The sequence below is a fragment of the Chenopodium quinoa genome, unplaced genomic scaffold (assembly GCF_001683475.1).
Source record: "Chenopodium quinoa cultivar QQ74 unplaced genomic scaffold, ASM168347v1, whole genome shotgun sequence".
In the NCBI taxonomy this organism is placed as follows: Eukaryota; Viridiplantae; Streptophyta; class Magnoliopsida; order Caryophyllales; family Amaranthaceae; genus Chenopodium; species Chenopodium quinoa.
This window is the reverse complement of record NW_018742541.1, coordinates 1,862,896-1,881,381: the sequence shown is the minus strand read 5'-3', so window position 1 is coordinate 1,881,381 and position 18,486 is coordinate 1,862,896. Positions and strand designations below refer to the sequence as shown.

General features: G+C 35.4%; 3 protein-coding genes across 5 annotated transcripts; 2 read left to right on the top strand and 1 right to left on the bottom strand.

Annotated features, from left to right (window-relative positions):
* Nucleotides 1–3,857: 3,857 nt before the first annotated feature.
* On the bottom strand, nucleotides 3,858–6,630 carry LOC110720160 (thioredoxin M-type, chloroplastic-like). 2 transcript variants are annotated; one of them, XM_021899171.1, is made up of 2 exons: nucleotides 5,865–6,630; nucleotides 3,858–4,376 (listed from the first exon to the last, which is right to left on the bottom strand). In XM_021899171.1, coding segments are annotated over exons 1-2 (315 nt in total). In that variant the 5' UTR covers nucleotides 5,866–6,630; the 3' UTR covers nucleotides 3,858–4,062. The 2 variants fall into 2 exon arrangements, with proteins under 2 accessions (XP_021754863.1, XP_021754862.1); XM_021899170.1 differs by lacking the exon at nucleotides 5,865–6,630 and adding an exon at nucleotides 4,488–5,757.
* A 767-nt stretch (nucleotides 6,631–7,397) lies between these two features.
* On the top strand, nucleotides 7,398–11,865 carry LOC110720158 (pentatricopeptide repeat-containing protein At2g27800, mitochondrial-like). 2 transcript variants are annotated; one of them, XM_021899167.1, is made up of 2 exons: nucleotides 7,398–9,377; nucleotides 9,813–11,865. In XM_021899167.1, exon 2 carries the CDS (start codon nucleotides 9,889–9,891, stop codon nucleotides 11,170–11,172), a length of 1,284 nt encoding a protein of 427 aa, XP_021754859.1. In that variant the 5' UTR covers nucleotides 7,398–9,377; nucleotides 9,813–9,888; the 3' UTR covers nucleotides 11,173–11,865. The 2 variants fall into 2 exon arrangements, with proteins under 2 accessions (XP_021754859.1, XP_021754858.1); XM_021899166.1 differs by having other exon boundaries at nucleotides 9,773–11,865.
* A 979-nt stretch (nucleotides 11,866–12,844) lies between these two features.
* On the top strand, nucleotides 12,845–18,219 carry LOC110720159 (general transcription factor 3C polypeptide 6-like). Its single transcript, XM_021899169.1, has 5 exons — nucleotides 12,845–13,243; nucleotides 15,281–15,400; nucleotides 16,217–16,267; nucleotides 17,089–17,140; nucleotides 17,612–18,219. Exons 2-5 carry the CDS (start codon nucleotides 15,284–15,286, stop codon nucleotides 17,836–17,838), a joined length of 447 nt encoding a protein of 148 aa, XP_021754861.1. The 5' UTR covers nucleotides 12,845–13,243; nucleotides 15,281–15,283; the 3' UTR covers nucleotides 17,839–18,219.
* Nucleotides 18,220–18,486: the final 267 nt, after the last annotated feature.

Here is an 18,486-nt window from a genome sequence, read left to right as displayed (position 1 = left end):
AAAAAATATGGAATTGATGATGTTGGTACACTAAGCGTATTGTATTAGTAAATGGTAAAGTTTTCAAGTGGGGTTTTTTTTTTTTTGAAACAAATCAATTCATTAATCAAAAGTCATACGACATCTACAAATGAAATCTAAATCAACAAATACATAAAATCGAATCAAATAAGGGTTTCCTTCATCAAAGCTACGGTCATTGAATAGATCCTGCATTGTGGTACATATCTCGCACACATCTCTAGAATATACAGCCTTTTCGAAAAGACGGTCTAACGATTCGTTGTAGCCATCAGGATATTTTCATCTGATTCACTTGAACGTCTATGAAGATTTGACAACCGTTGAGATCCCGGACAACTCTTTACCAACGAACAGATAATTGGGCAAAATATGATAACCTTTTTAATAAACTAACAACCAAAAAAAAAAAAAAAAAAAAAAAAAAACTAATGACTCCTCCATAGGGAGACGGACGAACATCTACACTACTCTTGTAGATTTATTAAAACTAAAGAAAAATAATTAAGGGAAAAAGGGTTGGAAATAGTCTAATTTCCGGCCTAAATGGCCAAAAAAATTTGAAAACCCTTTTGCAAGTGGTGGATGATAAGCCTATTATTGATCAGATTCATGCTTATGAGAATGTGTGTATTGATATGGTTGTTGAAGCTCCGTCTATTTGTGATATTACCTTTGTTGTTGTTTTGGTTGAGAAACTTCGTACCTCCCTCTTGGAAGGATTTTCGTAGCCAATTGATGCACAGAAAGAAAGACCTAACTTTAGAGGAGCTTGTGGGACAACTCAAAATAAATTGAGGAGAAAAATCGTATTAGGGACAAAGGCCAATATGTTTTACCTTCTTCTTTTGCCAAAGCCAATCTTGTTGAACCAAAATCCAACAACCAATCCAAAGGCAAAACGCAGTTCTCTTAAGCTTGAAGGGAAAGTTTATAAGTTTAAGTTTAGGGGAACTTGTTTTGAATATGGTCTAACGGTTTATAATCTAATGATTACAGGCTCAAGAAGAAAATGGGCAGAGTGTAGCGGATCTCACTGAGGATTCCAACGCTATTATTGCTGTTGTTTAGAAGCTACCTTGATAGGAAATGATACTGAGTGGATGGTTGACATTGGAGCAACAAGGAACATTTGCGCCAACGTCAAAGACATGTTCACTACCTATGACAAAGTTGATGGTAAAAATGTCTTCATGGGTAACTCAGCTTCCGCTCCTATCCAAGGCAAAGGGAAGACCGTTCTCACTCTCACTCCTCAAAAATTGCTTACTCTTTATAATGTTTTTCATGTTCTAGAAATGCGCAGGAATTTAAGTTCTGGTAGTTTGCTCATGAAAGCTCGACTGAAGCTCTCTTTTGATTCTAATAGATTAGTTCTTACTCGCAATGGAGATTTGTGGGGAAGGGCTTTTGTAATGGGGGAATTTTTACTCTTGATGTTAAAATTGATAATATGAATGAGAATGCTAAGCTAGTACTTCTTCTGCTTATATTGCTGAGTCTATTGATGAAAGGCATGCAAGGTTGGGTCACGTTAATATTGATTCGATTGAAAGGCTTAAACACTTAAATTTAATTCCACACTTTTCTAATACTAATTTTTCAAAATGTGAAATATGCGTTAAAGCCAAATTTACAAAGTAGCCATTTAAATCAGTTGATAGACAGACTGATGAAGTATTACAGCATGCAGGGGGTAAAGTATTACATAACTTTTGTTGATGATTGTTCTCGTTTCACCATGGTTTATCTTCTTAGGTGTAAGGATGAAGCAAAGGAAATGTTCCTCAAATATAAGGTTGAGGTAGAAAACCATTGGGCAAGAAGATTAATAGGCTCATGAGAGATACGGGTGGTGAGTATGACCCTAACACTCTTAAGGCATTTAGTGAGTAAAACGACATTGTACATGAAAAAAAGCTTCATATGCACCCGAACAAAATGGTGTAGCCGAAAAAAATAGAACTTTACAGAATATGATGAATTCTATGCTTATTAGTTATGGGCTTCTTAATAACAAATGGGGGGAGGTTTTTCTTTCAGCTTGTCATGTTTTGAACATGGTTCCTCACATGAAGCTTGACAAGACTCCATACAAAATATGGAAGGGTCGAGTGTTGGGGCCTTTATGGCTTGATTGTAGCCGACTGTTATGACCTTTATGGCTACAGTTATGCTCCTTAATTTCGGTCGTTTTTCCCCCTTAGTGTGCTAACCGTTGCCTTCAGTTTCTATATAAAAACCAGCCTTCACATCATAAAAAAATACAACTCAATTTCTATCTTTCTCTCTTATCTAAACACTAAACACTGGTTATGTTTTCTGGACAAGTATTTTGAGTTTCAGTCGGATTTGAAAGTACATATAAACTTCGGCGTCGTGTTTATCCTGGATGCGACCGCTTCACGTCTATTGCATCGAAAGGTAGCACAGAATCGTCTTTTAAGTCGGTGGTTTGCCACGACACGACAATTGTCACTTTGATTCAAGCAACATCGAGATAAGTAACTATTGTTTTATTGCAACGTTATCATGTAGGAACTACATAAGAAGTAGGCGTTTGTTGGTTTAGCACATGTAGTTGAATTCTTAATTTGGACTATTATGTTAGATTGTTAGGTTCAATGTAATGATTTTGGCCTTCTTTTTCTGGTTTACTTCCCCTTTTACTCTATTGTTTTTCTTTTAATTACTGAAACAATTTATGAATGCCCATAACTTAAAACAAACAAACAAAAAAATTTGTTTAATCTCATAAGCTTTAAACAATGTGCAGTTGCAACAATTCTGTGCGCGTACGCATAATCTAATCTTAAATTCTTAAGTCATAGTTCAATTTTTAATTTTTATTATTTTTTTAAGGAAACTTTGCAAATAACAACCTTTTAAATATTGTTTTTTGCATTTAACCACCTTTAAAAAAAATGTTGCAAAAAACCACCAATTTTAAAAATTTTGTTGCAACTTACCACCAATTCAATGTAACACAATTGATAAATTTGGGTAAAAAAGTGGTAATTTGCAACAAAATTTTTAAAATTGATGGTTTTTTGCAACAATTTTTTTTAAAAGGTGGTTATTTGCAAAAAAATGAGATTTAAAAAGTGATTTTTTTGCAAAATTTCCTTTTTTTAAACAAAGGACAAATGATTTGTATATTTAATGTTTACCTATAACGCCATGACTTTATTGGCTTCCAACTTCCCATTTCATAATAGCTAATTAATTGGCCCGTCAAAAATTTAAATGCGGAACAAATGGCATGACTTTCTTCAAAAAATATGCGGAGTACAGAGTACTTTGGACCATAGTTTGTACATACTTCTTACTAGCTAGACATTTGCCCATAATTTGGAGCCAAATTAAAAGTTATACGTAACGATCATACAATACCAAACCACAAGTCCACACACTTAGCCTTTCTCAAATCCCAATGACCAAAATTACATACACCTGAACTTTCTGCAATACCAGAGAAACGATATACAGCACTAACAGCAGCCAATTAGAGTCCTACAGAGCTTGAATTCTAATTCAGATATAGACTCGGACGTTGTACTGTCACAGTTTTTGGAGCCCATATATGAATATATAAACAAATTACTCCTGCATAAACTTAATTAGACCAAGTAATGTGAGATTTGTGATGAACAAATTTCATCATCATCAAGTACAATCTAGAATGAACTATCCAGAGGTTGTAGCACGAAGGTTGGAAAACCTGCAAAACACTGAAATGCCATGGAAAACAAACTGCCTTATCATTATTCTGGATTACAGAATGAATGTATGGAGGATTAGTGAGCAAGCATGTGCATGCAAGGCAAGATCACAAATAAGAATAGATACAAATGTATCCACAACTACGAAAAATTTAACTTGATCTTCCAAGGAGCCCAAATACAATAGCATCAACTATACAGGATCGCCAGAAATTTATTGTTTTAGCAAAGCATTACCATATAATACCTAATGAAAAAAGGGAAAAAAGAAGCACTAGAAAAGTTGGAATCCCTCATAGGCATCCACTACATATCATGTTCACAAAAACTTCTCTATGCTGGAGGTTAAAGTGGATTTGGGAACAGCACCAATAATTGCTTCTTTCTTCTCGCCATTCTTGAAGATTATAACTGTGGGAATGCTTCGGACTCCATAATCAGATGCGATGGTTGCACTCTCATCAGTGTTAACTTTGAACACCTTAAGCTTACCAGCAAACTCCTTAGATAACTCATCAATTACAGGTTGGACAATTCTGCAAGGCCCACACCATGGAGCCCAAAATTCAACCATGACAGGTAAATCTGACTCCAGGACCAGAGATTTCCATGTTTCTTCAGTTACAGAAGGCACTGCAATATCCATCCAAAAGCAAGTATAATTCAGGGTGATGTTTCCTTTAAGTATATACTAGTAATACTAATATTAAAGTAGAAGGTACATAATTTTACTCAAATACTTACCCATGTAATTCAATAATACTCTCAAACAATTGATGCAAAAATAAAGCAGTCTTTACAAAAGAAAATCCTCAGTATTTTGTACAACAACTAAAGAATGGATAAATGACTTCCCAACAGCATTTAATCTCCACACCCTCCCCCCCACAGTTACTTGCTTGACTTGTGAGGAATACTAGGAAATTCGGTACAACAGAGATGGGGGGAAAAGGCAATAAAATATTTTAAAAAAAAAAAAAAAGAATCGATCACTGAGTGGTTGTAAGCAAAGAGTTTTGATTGCAAATAAATTTCAACAGGCAACAGACTATAATCATCAATCCTCACCTAAACTGGTAGCTCTCCCAAAAAAGAGAGGCAAACCTTAAAGGAACGTTTAAAGCAACCCATTAACTCATTAAGTAGCTACAATTTAGTTCCACATCCTCCAGACCACCAGCCTGGTCAAAAACTAAAGGCCGGTAATACATGTTTGTCAAGAATTCTAAAATAATTTAGGAGTAAAGAGCGAACCCTAATAACTGAATCCAGTTTATATAGTTTTTATAACAATAGATTGCGATCAGTTTTAGTTAGGAGTCTTAGGATGCTTTGTTAGAGTGCCCTGAATAAACCTTAGATTGCGAAACAGAGAATTACATATAAGAGCATTTCACCTCCAACAAACCTAACCCATTACGATCACCCAATGAAACCTCTAACAAGTATAAAATAACACCGAGTCAAACCTTTCTCTATACTTTCCTCAACCTTCTTCTGACAACAGCAGGATAATAAATCAAGGGTAAGGAAATAAACATACATAGCCCAACACAAACACCTATATCAAACATTTAACAGGTAAATAAACACCTAGTCGCTCTGCCTATATTTTGCTCAACCTTCTAGCAACAACAGAATAATAAATCAAGAGTAAGGTATGCTAAACAGATCAACAGAGCCAGGGGGCAACAAAAGGTTACCTAGTAATATTGTCTAATGTATATGTAGTATGATACTAACGTTATTGTCACACTATATGATCAAAGTAATTCTTACATTGACTCAAAAGAATAGGCTACATTTGTTTTGGAGGGCAAAGCTCCTTAGCTTTATTTATATTATATCCCAAAATGTAGTCTAATTTGTAATGTGAAGTTTTCTAGGCTTCCATGAAAAATATTCCAGTCACTCAACTGAATTAATATGAAACAATGAGCTATTAACAGTTTAGTTTCAAAAGATTCAACTACTACGTATAAAAGTCAAAAGTGGCATGTTAATCAATTATCTTGTAAAAATGGGAGTAAAATAGTACCTAGGAATGATACGAATACTATAGCTGGAAATACTTAAAATTATCTATAAATTTCCTACAAGTTTATGTTTTTATAAACTCACTAATATTTAGGGGCCATTTGGTACAGGGTATTCATGAAAGGGAAAGAGATTCAAGAGAGCTGATCACCTCACTAACAACGACCACCAATATCACCACCTAAGTAACGTTGACCACCACTGACCCCTCAAATCACTGCCCGATCCGCAGAAATCCACCTCAGACCGCCGGAAACAATTTTGCCAACCACGAAACCAACCCCAACTTGCCGGTTATTACTCAACCAACCAATAAACCACCTTCAAACCGCAGGTAACCACCCATCCACCCCACAAAAACAACCAAGCTATCGAAAACCGGCTATAAAAATTTGAATAAAAATTCAAGAAAAATGAAAAAAAAAAACCTTTGAAACCGTAAATTCACCATTTTCATGGTGGTAAACTTATTTTTCAAAAATATACACTTATAGGAAATTCATAGAATACCCTGTACCAAACAGACCCTGAATTAAACCTTTGAAACTGTAAATTTACCATTTTCATGGTGGTAAACTTTAAGATTTTTCCAAAAAGAGAGAGAGACAGATTGGGCGGTGTGGTGGCAACAGGGGAAGAGTGGCACAGTGACAACAGAAGAGGGAGAGGTGGCGACGAAAGCAGTGAGAAGTAATGGATTATGGCTTGTGGGTGGTTGTATGGTGGTTTTCTGATATTAAGTGGTGGTTGTGGTTGAAAGAATGAATATGATTGTTTAAAACAAACAACTTCCTAAATATAAGGGAATTTTATTCCATTCACCTTGTTTCCCTTTCCCTTAGTTGAACCAAACAACCGCTCATAATAATGAATAACTTTAGAGATTACAAACTTTTTTCATAATATTGGATACCTAAATAAATCATTTTAATTTGGAAAAATGAAAAATATTTATGGAACTTTTGACATAAAGTAAACCATTGCATTGATAAATTGTTATAAAAAAAAAAAAAAACAAAATTCTTTGTACATAATTATTTAATACATTGAGAATATAGGTAATACTTTGAATTACTTTCTGCCAATTTTCCAGATTTTATGCTACTAAAATGTATTTATGAAGACCCCATAACTCCAGCAGAATCTTCACTTTAGAAAACAATATATTTTTTGGGTTAGGAACACCTCACCTTGGTACATACTTGTGGTTCAGTAAAGGTGAAGCTCTTTCATTGACTATTGTTTGTCAAGTCCTACAAGGAAACACACTTCTAATTTATGAAGTCCAAAAAAGTACAGTTTACTTTCCCCAAAAGCATCCATTCAACCATTAACCATGTTCTGGTACAGTGGTATTACATTTTCCTAGTATGAATAACACATCAAATTCTTTATCTGTTTTCTTTCATTATTATTTTTGAGCAATGTGCATATTCTAAATGATAGCATAATGCCCAACAAAAAGAAAGCTAGTGACATTCTTAAGCATCCAAGTTATTCATACACAACAATTTAAACAGGTCCCCATAGATTTTCCTAGAAAATTGCTGAGTATTAGCACTCCAATAAGCTTATTACTTTTATTATCACGATATATCTACAACATATATCCTGAGCAAAGGTGTAAATATCCAAAGCAGGTTACTGTTGGCAGGTTGGAGAAGGCGAGCTACTGTTGATTATCTAATAAAAATAAATAAATAAATAAAAACATTTTAGCAATTTAGGTGCCCAAAACTTATGTTTCAAGTACAAACTTTGGAGAATATGTGGCACATTTATTATTTCAAAAAATCCCAAAGGCTATGTTTTCACTTTAAGGACATGTTTGAAACGACAAAAGTAAGGGCCGGAAACTGATTCAGGCATTAGATTCTCTTATCCGCTATTTGGTAGGGACAAATTGGTAACCATTTATGTTAACTGAAGGTAACTGACTCCTCTCAATACACATTATGCCACCCACAGAAACAATTTATGCTTCGTAACTCTAAACTAAAATCCTCTAAACTGAAAGCCTCCCTCCTATTTCCACCCTTCAAATCTTCGACCCTCTTCTCTTAATCTCCTCATCCTCATCCTCATCCTCACCCTCTATCTCACATCTTTCTTTCTTTCACAGTTGAATTTCAAAAAAAATTAAGGGAAATTCTCACTGGTAATCACAAACTTTTATTTTTTCTCAATGGTAAACCCTAAAACTTTTTATTATCAATGGTAATCATTAATTAATATTACTAAACTAATGGTAACTTAAGTTAAACAATTTGTAAATTCCTTTACCATGGTTTAGCAATCGACCTACAAAAATACATTAATACCCTTATGCATAACTACTTCTTTCTTCTTCCTTTCTCTTTCCTCCTCCCCGCTGCAACTCCCTTCCCAGCCACCACCGTCATTGTTAAACTACTTGTTAAGGTCAGAATCGGAGCGAACTCGGAGTGACGTAGCTTTAGTGTTGTATAACCTATGGCTTGATCATAGCAACCGAGTGAAACACGTGAAACAATTCAACAACAAACCTCAGGACGCTGCCATTCGAACCGCAAAACCCAGAGAATTCAACGGCAAACCCCGACAAATTCGACCTAAAACTAACAAATTTGACCCCAAAATCAACGAATTCGACCCCAAATCAACCTATTCGGCAATTTCGACCCCAAAATCAACATATTCGACCCCAAAAATCAACAGATTCAACCCCAAAATCGACAAATTCAACCCCAAAAATCAATAAAATTGACCCCCAAATCAACAAATTCGACCTCAAAAATCAACAAAATCGTCAAATTCGACCCCCAAAATCAACAAATTTGACCCCAAAATTGCCAAAAGTCCTAGAAATTTTAATCAAAGTAAGGGGAATGAGAGGGAATCGGGGAAGAAGATCAGAGGGAATCGAGGAAGAGGAAGGGTGCTGATTTCGGCTAGGGAGGATGGCTGGTTTCGGTGGTGATGAGAGGAGAGAGCGTGTGGGTCGGGAACAGGGGAGAAGGTGCTCGTTCTAGGATTAGGGTGTCGGTGGTGGGGTCTCCGGCGGAGGATGGGGTTGAGAAACCGTTGGCCAGGCGAGCTGAGCGGCGGGGAGGGGCGGTTGCTGAGCTAGTTGCCTGGTAACTGGGGAGGGGTTCAGATTTATTTTGTTTTTTTTTTTTGTTGTTTTTTAAATAATTTGAAGGGTATTAATGTAAATTTATTGTTACTTAACCCAAGATTAACCCTAGTTAATCTTTTAATAATATTAAAATATCATTAATGTTACCATTAGTTTAGTAATATTAATTCATGTTTACCATTGATAATCAAAAGTTTTAGGGTTTACCGAAAAAATAAAAGTTCGTGATTGTAATTATTAATGAGAATTTCAAAAAAAAAAAAAAAAAAAAGTGATTATAGTGCACCTCATTCCCTTTTACAGTGAAATGCCTCTGTTTAAACGAGTGTCGTTTTTTTTAAACGTGTGTCGTTTTTTAGCTCTTCAGTCTTCACTTTTACAGTGCACCTCATTCCCTTTTTTGCTCCATTGAAGCGTTCTCTGAATCCTCCATTGAATGAAATTCTAAGCATTCTCTCCTCCATTAAGCCGTTTCTGAGGTAACATTTTCATTATTCAATGAATATCGTAATTTCACAATCTAGGGTTTATCTTTAATTTAATTGTCTGTATAATTAATTTAGGGTTCTTCTAAGTTGGATTATTGAACTATTAGGTATAATACTGAAAGATATAACCAGCAATTTTATTGCTAGAACTTTTATATGTGCAATTAACCTTGATACTATTAAGCCAGACGAATTTTATGTTATTGGTTTGCTGCTCGTATGCTTTAATTCAAATGCTGACCTGCCAGTTGACATTGTTTCATTCTATAATATTGTAATTTCCGAACTCGTATAATTAAAAGCGTAATTTGTTGTTATAGGTATCATATTGTATTTTCCGGACTCGTATAATCATAAGCAAAATTTGTTGTTGTTATTGTTGGTAGGTTATTGTATCATCAAGAGGAGCATTTGTTGTTGTTGTAGGTACTCATTTTTAGCTGCCCCGAGCGTATCTGTTGAGGGCCAAATTGTTGAGTTGACATGTATACTTAAGGAAATCATGTTCTTTAACTCGATTCAGAGGTTTTACAATCATTATCGGTTTAAATGGTTAACGTGTATGTTTACTTCGTGTTTCCATCAAGTTTGTTCTTCAAAACTTGTGTCACCTCATCAAGTAAATGATGCTGGAATTGGTTGGTCTAATTTCACCCCAGCCTTTACCATCCATTCACATTATTCTCAAATAAATCGTACCAGCTTATTGTGGTATTCTTCAAAGCCGTATAGACCATTTTCAGGAGCTTATAGACAACGGGTTAATAGAAGGCTTAGACTAGCTAGAAAACCCGTGCTTAATGAGGTTCAGTTCAATAAGGCTATATCCCAACTGCCTGCAAGATTTAATGCTGATGATTTGCACGATGCCATTGCCTTGGAAGACGATCCTTTGGTGTGTTTAGAACTTTTTAATTGGGCGTCAAAACAACATAGGTTTAAGCATAGCATGAATACCTACCACATTACTGTCCAGAAGCTTGGGGTTGGCAGGATGATTGAGGAGATGTATGATGTTGTCGATCAGTTCCTTGCCCTTCCTCATTTTGGTTCAGAGGCTCTGTATAATACTATTATTTACTACTACACTCAAGCCAGGAAGCTGAGCAGAGCTATTACTGTGTTCAAACACATGAAGAAGGCCAACAATTCAGATTGCAGGCCGTCTATTAGGACTTACAACCTTTTGTTTGCTGCATTTCTTAGCCGTAGAAGAGATACATACATCAATCACTGGTACATGGGTACTATGGAGTGCCTTTTCAAGCAAATGATAAATGATAAAATTGAGCCCGACATTTTCGCCCTCAATTCAATGATACAAGGATATGTGCTTTCTAATCATGTCAATGAGGCCTTGAGGATATTTCATCAGATGGGTGTTGTTTATACTTGTGTCCCTAATGCACTCACTTATGATTACCTTATCTATGGACTGTGTGCTCAAACCAGGACAAATAACGCCAGGGAGTTATTTTTTCAGATGAAGGAAAAAGGGTTTGTTGCTAGCGCTAACACATACAACTCTCTTGTGAGTTCTTTGGCACTAGGTGGTGAGATTGAGGAAGCTCTCAGCTATTTGCGGGAGATGACTGAAAAGTACAAGGCTGATCTCATTACTTATAAGACACTTCTGGATGAGTATTGCCGAAAAGGAAGAGCTGCAGAGGCATTGAGGTTATTGAAAGAGTTTCAGGAGAAACACATTGTTGATGCACCTACCTACAAAAAGCTGCTACATGTTCTTAAAGAGGACTTTGCACCTTGCAGGAATGGATTCCAATAGTGTATTCCAATAGTGTGAAGAATAGTTTTTAACATCAATTATATAAGTTGTCTAGAGGTCTGCTGGGCTTATTGTTGCGGTTCATACTGTGCTAGAACTATTCCCGGGTTTTGGATTTATGCTTCAGTAGGAGTAGGTGTTGCACTAGCATACTACTCTTATAAGCTTCTTTATTTCGGCAGTTGGTTGTTTTACCTTTACCTTCTACCGTGAACTCCCAACTATTTTGACCTTTACTCGGTCAGTTTCTTGAATGTTAGTACTCTGAAAATGGTTATCTGTTGCTTCTGCAGAGCTTCCATGCCCTCTTATCAGATCACTGAGATATGACTTTACAGCATGTAATATGACAGATTATATGCTGTTTTGGCTTGGCATGACAAACAGGGAGTTGGCTTAGCCCTTCATGTGGTTTCCTACAAATATTTGCATATGAACTGCTTGCTATCTGGCAACAGCCATGAAAAGAAGAAAATCCGAAAATCGGCCAATTTGCTTACTTTGCTAATATAGTTAAGTAGACCTTCCACTACCTTTTTGAAGAGCACTAGAAATGTTCTCTAAGAAGCATCTAAAGACTTAAAGAGGGATCAATTATTCAGCTGTCTAAATGTGTAAAGAGAGCCCAAAGTGATATCAATGTAATACTTTGTATTTTTGAAATATACTGTTAACATTTAACAATTCGATTCATTGTATTTTTAAAGGTAGCTTTTAGCTAATGTTTGGTTTGGGATGAGTTGAATTCTTAACAATTACTTGTGTGGTTTTGATTAAAAGGGTGTGCACTCTCTGAACTTTGTTAAACAAAAAATTGCCTTCTTTGATGAATTTGCTCATTTAACTAATTGCTCGATCATTTTAGGATGTGCTTTCTTCATCTAAAAATTTACACATTATCTTTTGTTTTCTTTTAAGTTTAGTTGATGCTAGAAAATAGTTAATTTAATTACGATGTAGTATAAACAATCTTTTGTTCCCCCGTACGTTTTGTGAATTGCTAAACCACGTCCAGTATTTACCGAGTAACGCCCGTATTTTAACATGACTTTACAAACATCTCCCCATATAAAATTGATCCTATTCCACTTTCACTTTCTTTAACCACTCTCTAACTTGTTACCCCACCAACCACCAAACAACCATCACCTACGAACAACCACCATGTCATATTTTTTTAATATTTGTTTTACACCAATTAGCACAAACGGTGAATGAACAAGTTTAAGGAAGCAACGACGCCACTAGAAAGATCGTCGGAGCATAGGGAGTCGATAAGTGCTATGAATTTTTTTATTTTTATTTTTATTTTTTTCGTAATCATGGAAGGAACACCTGAAATTTTAGAATCACCCTTAAAACATTCTAACATTTAAGGCGTTCAAGGGGGGAAACACCTGAAATTTTAGAATGTTACAGGGGGAAACGCCTGAAATTTTAGAATGTTCGAGGGGGGATTCTAAAATTTCAGGTGTTCCTTCCATGGAACATCCTAAAATTTCAGGCATTCGTTTGGAACGACTGAAATAAAAAAATAAATAAAAACAAATACCTGACGCCAACCCCCTTACCTTTTCGATTGATATCGTCCCTTGTAGCCGGTCGCAATCCTTGGTGGCGACGGAATTATGGTGGCTTTGTTTGGTGGTGACGGAATTGTGGTGGTTTGCTTGGTGGTGGTGATTTGATTGGTGGTGTTTGTGAATGAAATTTTTAAGGTGAAGAGAGAGAAAAGTAAAAGTGAAAGTGAGAGAGAGAAAATTGAAGAGTTATTTAAGAAAGGGTTACTTAAGGGAGTTCATATAAAAATACGGGCGTTACCCGGTAAATACCGGACGCGGTTTAGTACCCCCTAGATTTTTAGTCAAATAACATCCAAGATTGCTCGTATAAAATCGATGATCATACTTATTTTAGTTATACAAGGCTACATAGCCAAATGCACGATCTAAATATGACCAATTTCCTAGTCAAGTATCACGGGTTCATTCTAGTAAATTTAAATTAAGAGCTCCTCCCTCTCACTGTTCTTATCAAGTGAACTGTTTGAGCACATTTCTTCTCTGCAAAGGTATATATTTTTCTGTCCTTAATTTCCAATTATCTGCAAATTTAAATAATCTGCTTTAAATAATCAAAGTAGTATTCTTTTTTTGACAAGATCAAAGTAGAGTTCTTAAATCATGATTAGTGGATAATAAGCAATATAAAACAACGTTTTATGTGCACATGCAACGCTCGATTAGTGGGATAAATAAAGCTACTTGAATGAGGGTAACATCATAGATTATGATTGTAGTTTGAAAAAGATGGTGAAAAGATTGTGATTATGAAATGGGGTTTTCCGGGTGCAATTTGCTTTGGTTGGTTAAAATGTAAATAATGAGCATTGTAGATTTGTAGGGGACGCCTAGAAGGTGTTTGTTAAAATGCCTGAATGACTTTCTATGGGTTAAAGTATAATGAACTTGGTTTAATTTTTAGTCTGCCTTTCGCTTTTATCGCGTGGGGATGGTTAGTCTTTTGGGTATAAGCACATGGGTTCCTTTTTCTAGAGCTATGAGTAACCTGGTCTTAACTTTCAATTATGAGAAGATTAATTAAGAACTTTATTTGAAGTTTTTGTAGAAGTGGATTTGTAGAGTAGGCATATGATAAAGGGAAGTTTATTTAGAGGCATAAGTGGTTAACTTGGAATACTACAATATCAGATGAGTCGAGGAGAGGGTCTTGCTTGGTAAACTTCTTTCAACAAACTAGCCTTTTGTCCCGTGCAATGCACGGGTTATTTATATGTATACAATATTAATTTTTATTTTATAACATATTTTTATTGGAAAATAAATAGTTTATAAAGGAGACAAATTAAAGGGGTGAAAATTAAATGTAATTGTAGAAGATATTAAGTTGAGGGAAAGTGAACCAAACAACATTCATACATGTATTGAATTAAAGCTAGTTTTTTTTAAAAAAAAATATGAGAAAGGGGATTAATTAAATAAAATGTTAATGAGGTGACATATGGCATTGCATTGGTGAAAAATAAAGTGTACATGTGGCATGATGGGCATGATGGTTTGTGTTTTTAAATATTAGGTATAGATATCTCGGTGAAGCAGTGTAATATACGCATCATCTTTGATTCCAATTAAGCCTATTTACAAATCATTAAGAAAATTATGGAAGGGGGTTACCTAGACCAAGGCACGACTTTAGGAATAAAAGCTTTTGTAGTTATGTAGTAATATAAAAGGGTTACTAAGACTAACACTTTGTTTGGATAAGAAGAAATGGAAGGAAAAGAAGAGAAGAGAAATGGAGGGGGACAAAATCTCTTGTTTGGGTAAAAGATTGGGGGAAGGAAGGGGAAGGAGAGGGAGGGATCCATTTTCCCTCTCTCTTTAATAACCATAATCTCTCCAAAATTGGAGAGATTTGGAGGGAAAATGGAGCTCACCTCCCCCTCCCTTTCTTTTCCCTTCCCTTCCTCCATTTTCCCTCCCCTTCTTTTCCTTCCTTCTTTGCTATCCAAACAAAGCGTATGTTTGGATAACAAAAAATGGAAGGAAAGGAAGGGAAGGGAAAGGGAGGGAGACAAAGTTCCTTGTTTGGATAATATGTTGGGGGAAGGAAGGGAAGGGGGAGGGAGAGATCCATTTTCCCTCCTCCTTTAATAAAGACCATCCCTTCAAAATTGGAGAGATTTGGAGGGAAAATGGAGCTCATCATTTCCTCACTTTCCCTTCCTTCCCCTTCCTCCTATTTCCCTCCCTTCCATTTCCCTTCTAATTTCTTATCCAAACATAGCATAAATGACCATCTAGTATCAATGGTTTTTGCGTGTGTTTGATGAAGAATGTGCATGTAATTCATGTCCTGAAGGATGTAACTTTTCCCTGAGACAACTGTTCAACAACATACTTTGAAATTAAAATTTGCAAAAAAACTGAAAAGAATTTGAATGCTAGAATTAGGTGGTTTTATGCACGGAAAAGAAAATACTCCTTTTTATATCATATATATCTTGCTTACGTTGGCCCATGGATGTGATGCTTCTTTTGTCCTTAGTCTCCTTACCTCTATACCTTTGCTTCTTTCTGTTTGGCAGGTAATGGAACTAGGTGCAACAAACATTGATCACAATCAGCAAGACGAGTATGTATTGCTGAATCTTGACGCTGTTTGTGGCCAACTCGACATTTCTCCAAATGAGCCATACATTCTATCTGTATGTTATTTCTCGTGTGGACAGTTATTACGTGTCTCAAATTTATTGTCTTGCTTCCGGATGACATTGATTTTAATAGATATCCTCTCAGTAAAATAGTGAAAGAAAATTGGGTAAAATGCTAGTACAATGGAATAGTAAATACTTTTTCCAATTCATATTTGAAAGTGAGCTAATTTGGTGATTTCTGTGCTCTTCGGTTCATTTTTAAGGCAATAAACATGCTTATATTGTGGTTCATTTCATATTAGCTACATAGCCTACATGTAGATTTTTTCAATTAGAATTGTCCATGTTTTGCTCTTTTCTTTACCCTTATCATCATGATTAGTGTAGCTCATTGCCATGTCAGTTTCTAAGAGGCCTTGCCAATACTCATCTACCATGCACATTAGATACTATAAAAATGAATCAAATTTAAGTACTCAATTTGGTTAATTTTCTCGATAGCACTCTCTTATATTATTCACCTCTAGAATTAATATAATCATCACTGTAAAAAAAGCGTAAGTTTCTCCTATCAGAAATAATTTAGAGGTTATGAAACTGTTTCACAAAATATCTTCCCTTGATTTTATACAGTGATTTAATCAGAATTATGGATACTATAATTCTATCTGCAATACATGATCCATATAAACATGATGTTTATCCTGCTGTAACATGATATTTGACATGGTAATTGGACCTTTTGCTATTGCATTTGGGACAAGTTGGTTAGTAGTAATCACTTGGGAAACTATGTGAAAGGTATTGATTAGTAACTCCATTTCTTCTTATGACCTTGAACCTGACAAGTATAAAATTATATTGCAGGGTTTGGATACAGCCAACCCCATCTTGACCATTGGGGACAAACTGAAGCTGGTGAGCTAATGGCCTTTTGTTCGTTGTAACATTATATCTTCTTATTTGTCTTGTTTTATCTGAAATTATCTAAGAATTTTCAACTTTATTATAAGAGAAGATTCTGACAGAAAGATTTCTATGATGAGTCCAAGTTGGATAATAGCCCTTATTCTGATTTTTAACAATTTCAGCAGGATTTCTAGAAGTTTGACTTATTTTTGGTCTTCCAAGATTGTATCATACCTCTAATTTTTTTGTAGATAAATCTAATTCTAGGGGGGGGTGGTTAGGTTATTGTACTAATTCTGCCAAGTGGATAAACGTAAGTTTGTAAATGTTTCTTTGACTGATAACATGGGGAAGGGGGTGGGGGGTTAAGGTTGTTCACACTCTTCAAATATATCTGCCAACTGTCCTAAAGACAAAAGTGATTGGTGCTTGGAACCAAAGACTAGAAACCAAGTTGAAACAATTTATTTTTGAATATATGTGGAGCACTGGAGTAGTGATCTGGAGTGCAAACTCGTTTAGGATGTAACTAGCTCAACAATTGATGTAGGTTTTTGTAGGAGGCGAGATCTGGGCAATGAATGTGTTTTAAAGAGGATTCAAGAAGTTTTTTAACGCTCCTGAAGCTCCTACTAAATTGGAGCATAATTGTCGTTGTGATAAGATATTGGGGCATTAGCTATTGAGAGTGACTAAGTAATGGTATAAGACATTAAGACTGGATGCTTTCTATGTCTGAGCTCGACCTATAGCAAGACTTGTATTAAAGGCATTACAATCTTGCTCTTTTAACGAGGAATTCTGCTCTTATACTGTCATCTTGTCTGCAGATAGGAGAATATGAAGAAACTATTGGAACATGCTTAATCTTTTCAGAGAAGGGTATGTGGTTTTCTCTTTTCTATTAAATCTTAAAGATTAAGCTAAATTGTGTTTGTTAGGCTTGCTGATAATTTTTTAAGACAGAAGGTCAGAAGTGGCAATTAGGTTGTTTGGATTAGGATAATTTTGCTTGGTAATGAGTCATTCAACTTGGTTCCACGTCCATGGTCTATTGTTATTCACCATAATAAGATAGATTGATAAATGTTAAAAGAAGTAAAATATCATGCTAGTTGGGGTCAAAATCATGTAACCTATAGACTTATACTGGTCAAATGCTCAGAAGTATAGGCCAGTGGATGTATGGAGTGAATAGCACGAGTGCTTCTGGATAAGTATATAACTCAAGCAATTGTTGTCATGAAAGTAGAAGATCCATTTTTTTGTAGGCAGTTTCATTTTCAATCAATTACACGTGATTTAATTTCGAATTATCACAATTCACCTGTAAATTTCTGTTGTTGTTGGCAGAAAGGGCGCCTTTAATTCATGAAGAAACAGGATCCTCGGATGCTAACCTTTTCAAGGGAACATGTATAGTCGACCCAAATCAAGGTCAATCCAAGAATATCAAGCCTGTAACATCGCTCCATAAAATTCTGAAATTCAGATTACTATCAGAAGCTGATGGGCAAAATTTAGCGGACAATTCTAATAATCTTATAGGGCAGGAAGGGAATCAGAATTGTGAGAGATAGGAAAGAACTTTTTGGCTCGTCATTAGGCAGGAGATTAACCATTCAATTAATTTGTTCTGAAAAGATCCCCTGGCTTGTAATTTTTTTTCCCCTCCCTTTAGTAAGTAAGATAGGTCACAAGCAAACTGGCCTTTAACAGGCATTCAATGGTGGCATTTAACAGATAAAAGCAAGATTTTATCTGGTATATATGCATCAACTGAAACATGTATGTGCCTGTTTTAACTGAATATCTATATGTGACATACTACTACATAATATAGCTGGTTATTGGGTAGGGTAGCCTAATGATAATAAGGTCAAGACCAAACTTAAAGGGCTTTTAATGGACAAGGCCTTTAATGAACAGGGCTAAAATGTTTTTAATTTAATAGACAAACTAAATAGATAATGTAAAAATAATTACATAGATAAATTTGTATTTATGTATTTATTTTTATTTTTTTTTGAAAAATGTATTTATATATACTTAATAATGGCTTGGTTCAATATTTATTTTAACTGATATTTTGTTGGCTCGTCCATTATCAACCCGCTATTGACCCACGACCCATATTTGCCCGACCTGATCTTGACCCTATAAAATGTGACCCTCTTTTACCCGCCCCACCCAATGATCAGGTCTACTACATAATCTCCCCCTTGCTA

Excerpts from the sequence above, each read along its gene's own strand:
- LOC110720158 (XM_021899167.1), top strand. The coding sequence starts at position 9,889 with ATGTTCTTTAACTCGATTCAGAGGTTTTACAATCATTATCGGTTTAAA.
- LOC110720159 (XM_021899169.1), top strand. The coding sequence starts at position 15,284 with ATGGAACTAGGTGCAACAAACATTGATCACAATCAGCAAGACGAGTAT. Across the intron at positions 15,401-16,216 it reads ATGAGCCATACATTCTATCT|GGTTTGGATACAGCCAACCC; the intron begins GTATGTTATTTC and ends ATTATATTGCAG. Across the intron at positions 16,268-17,088 it reads TTGGGGACAAACTGAAGCTG|ATAGGAGAATATGAAGAAAC; the intron begins GTGAGCTAATGG and ends TCTTGTCTGCAG.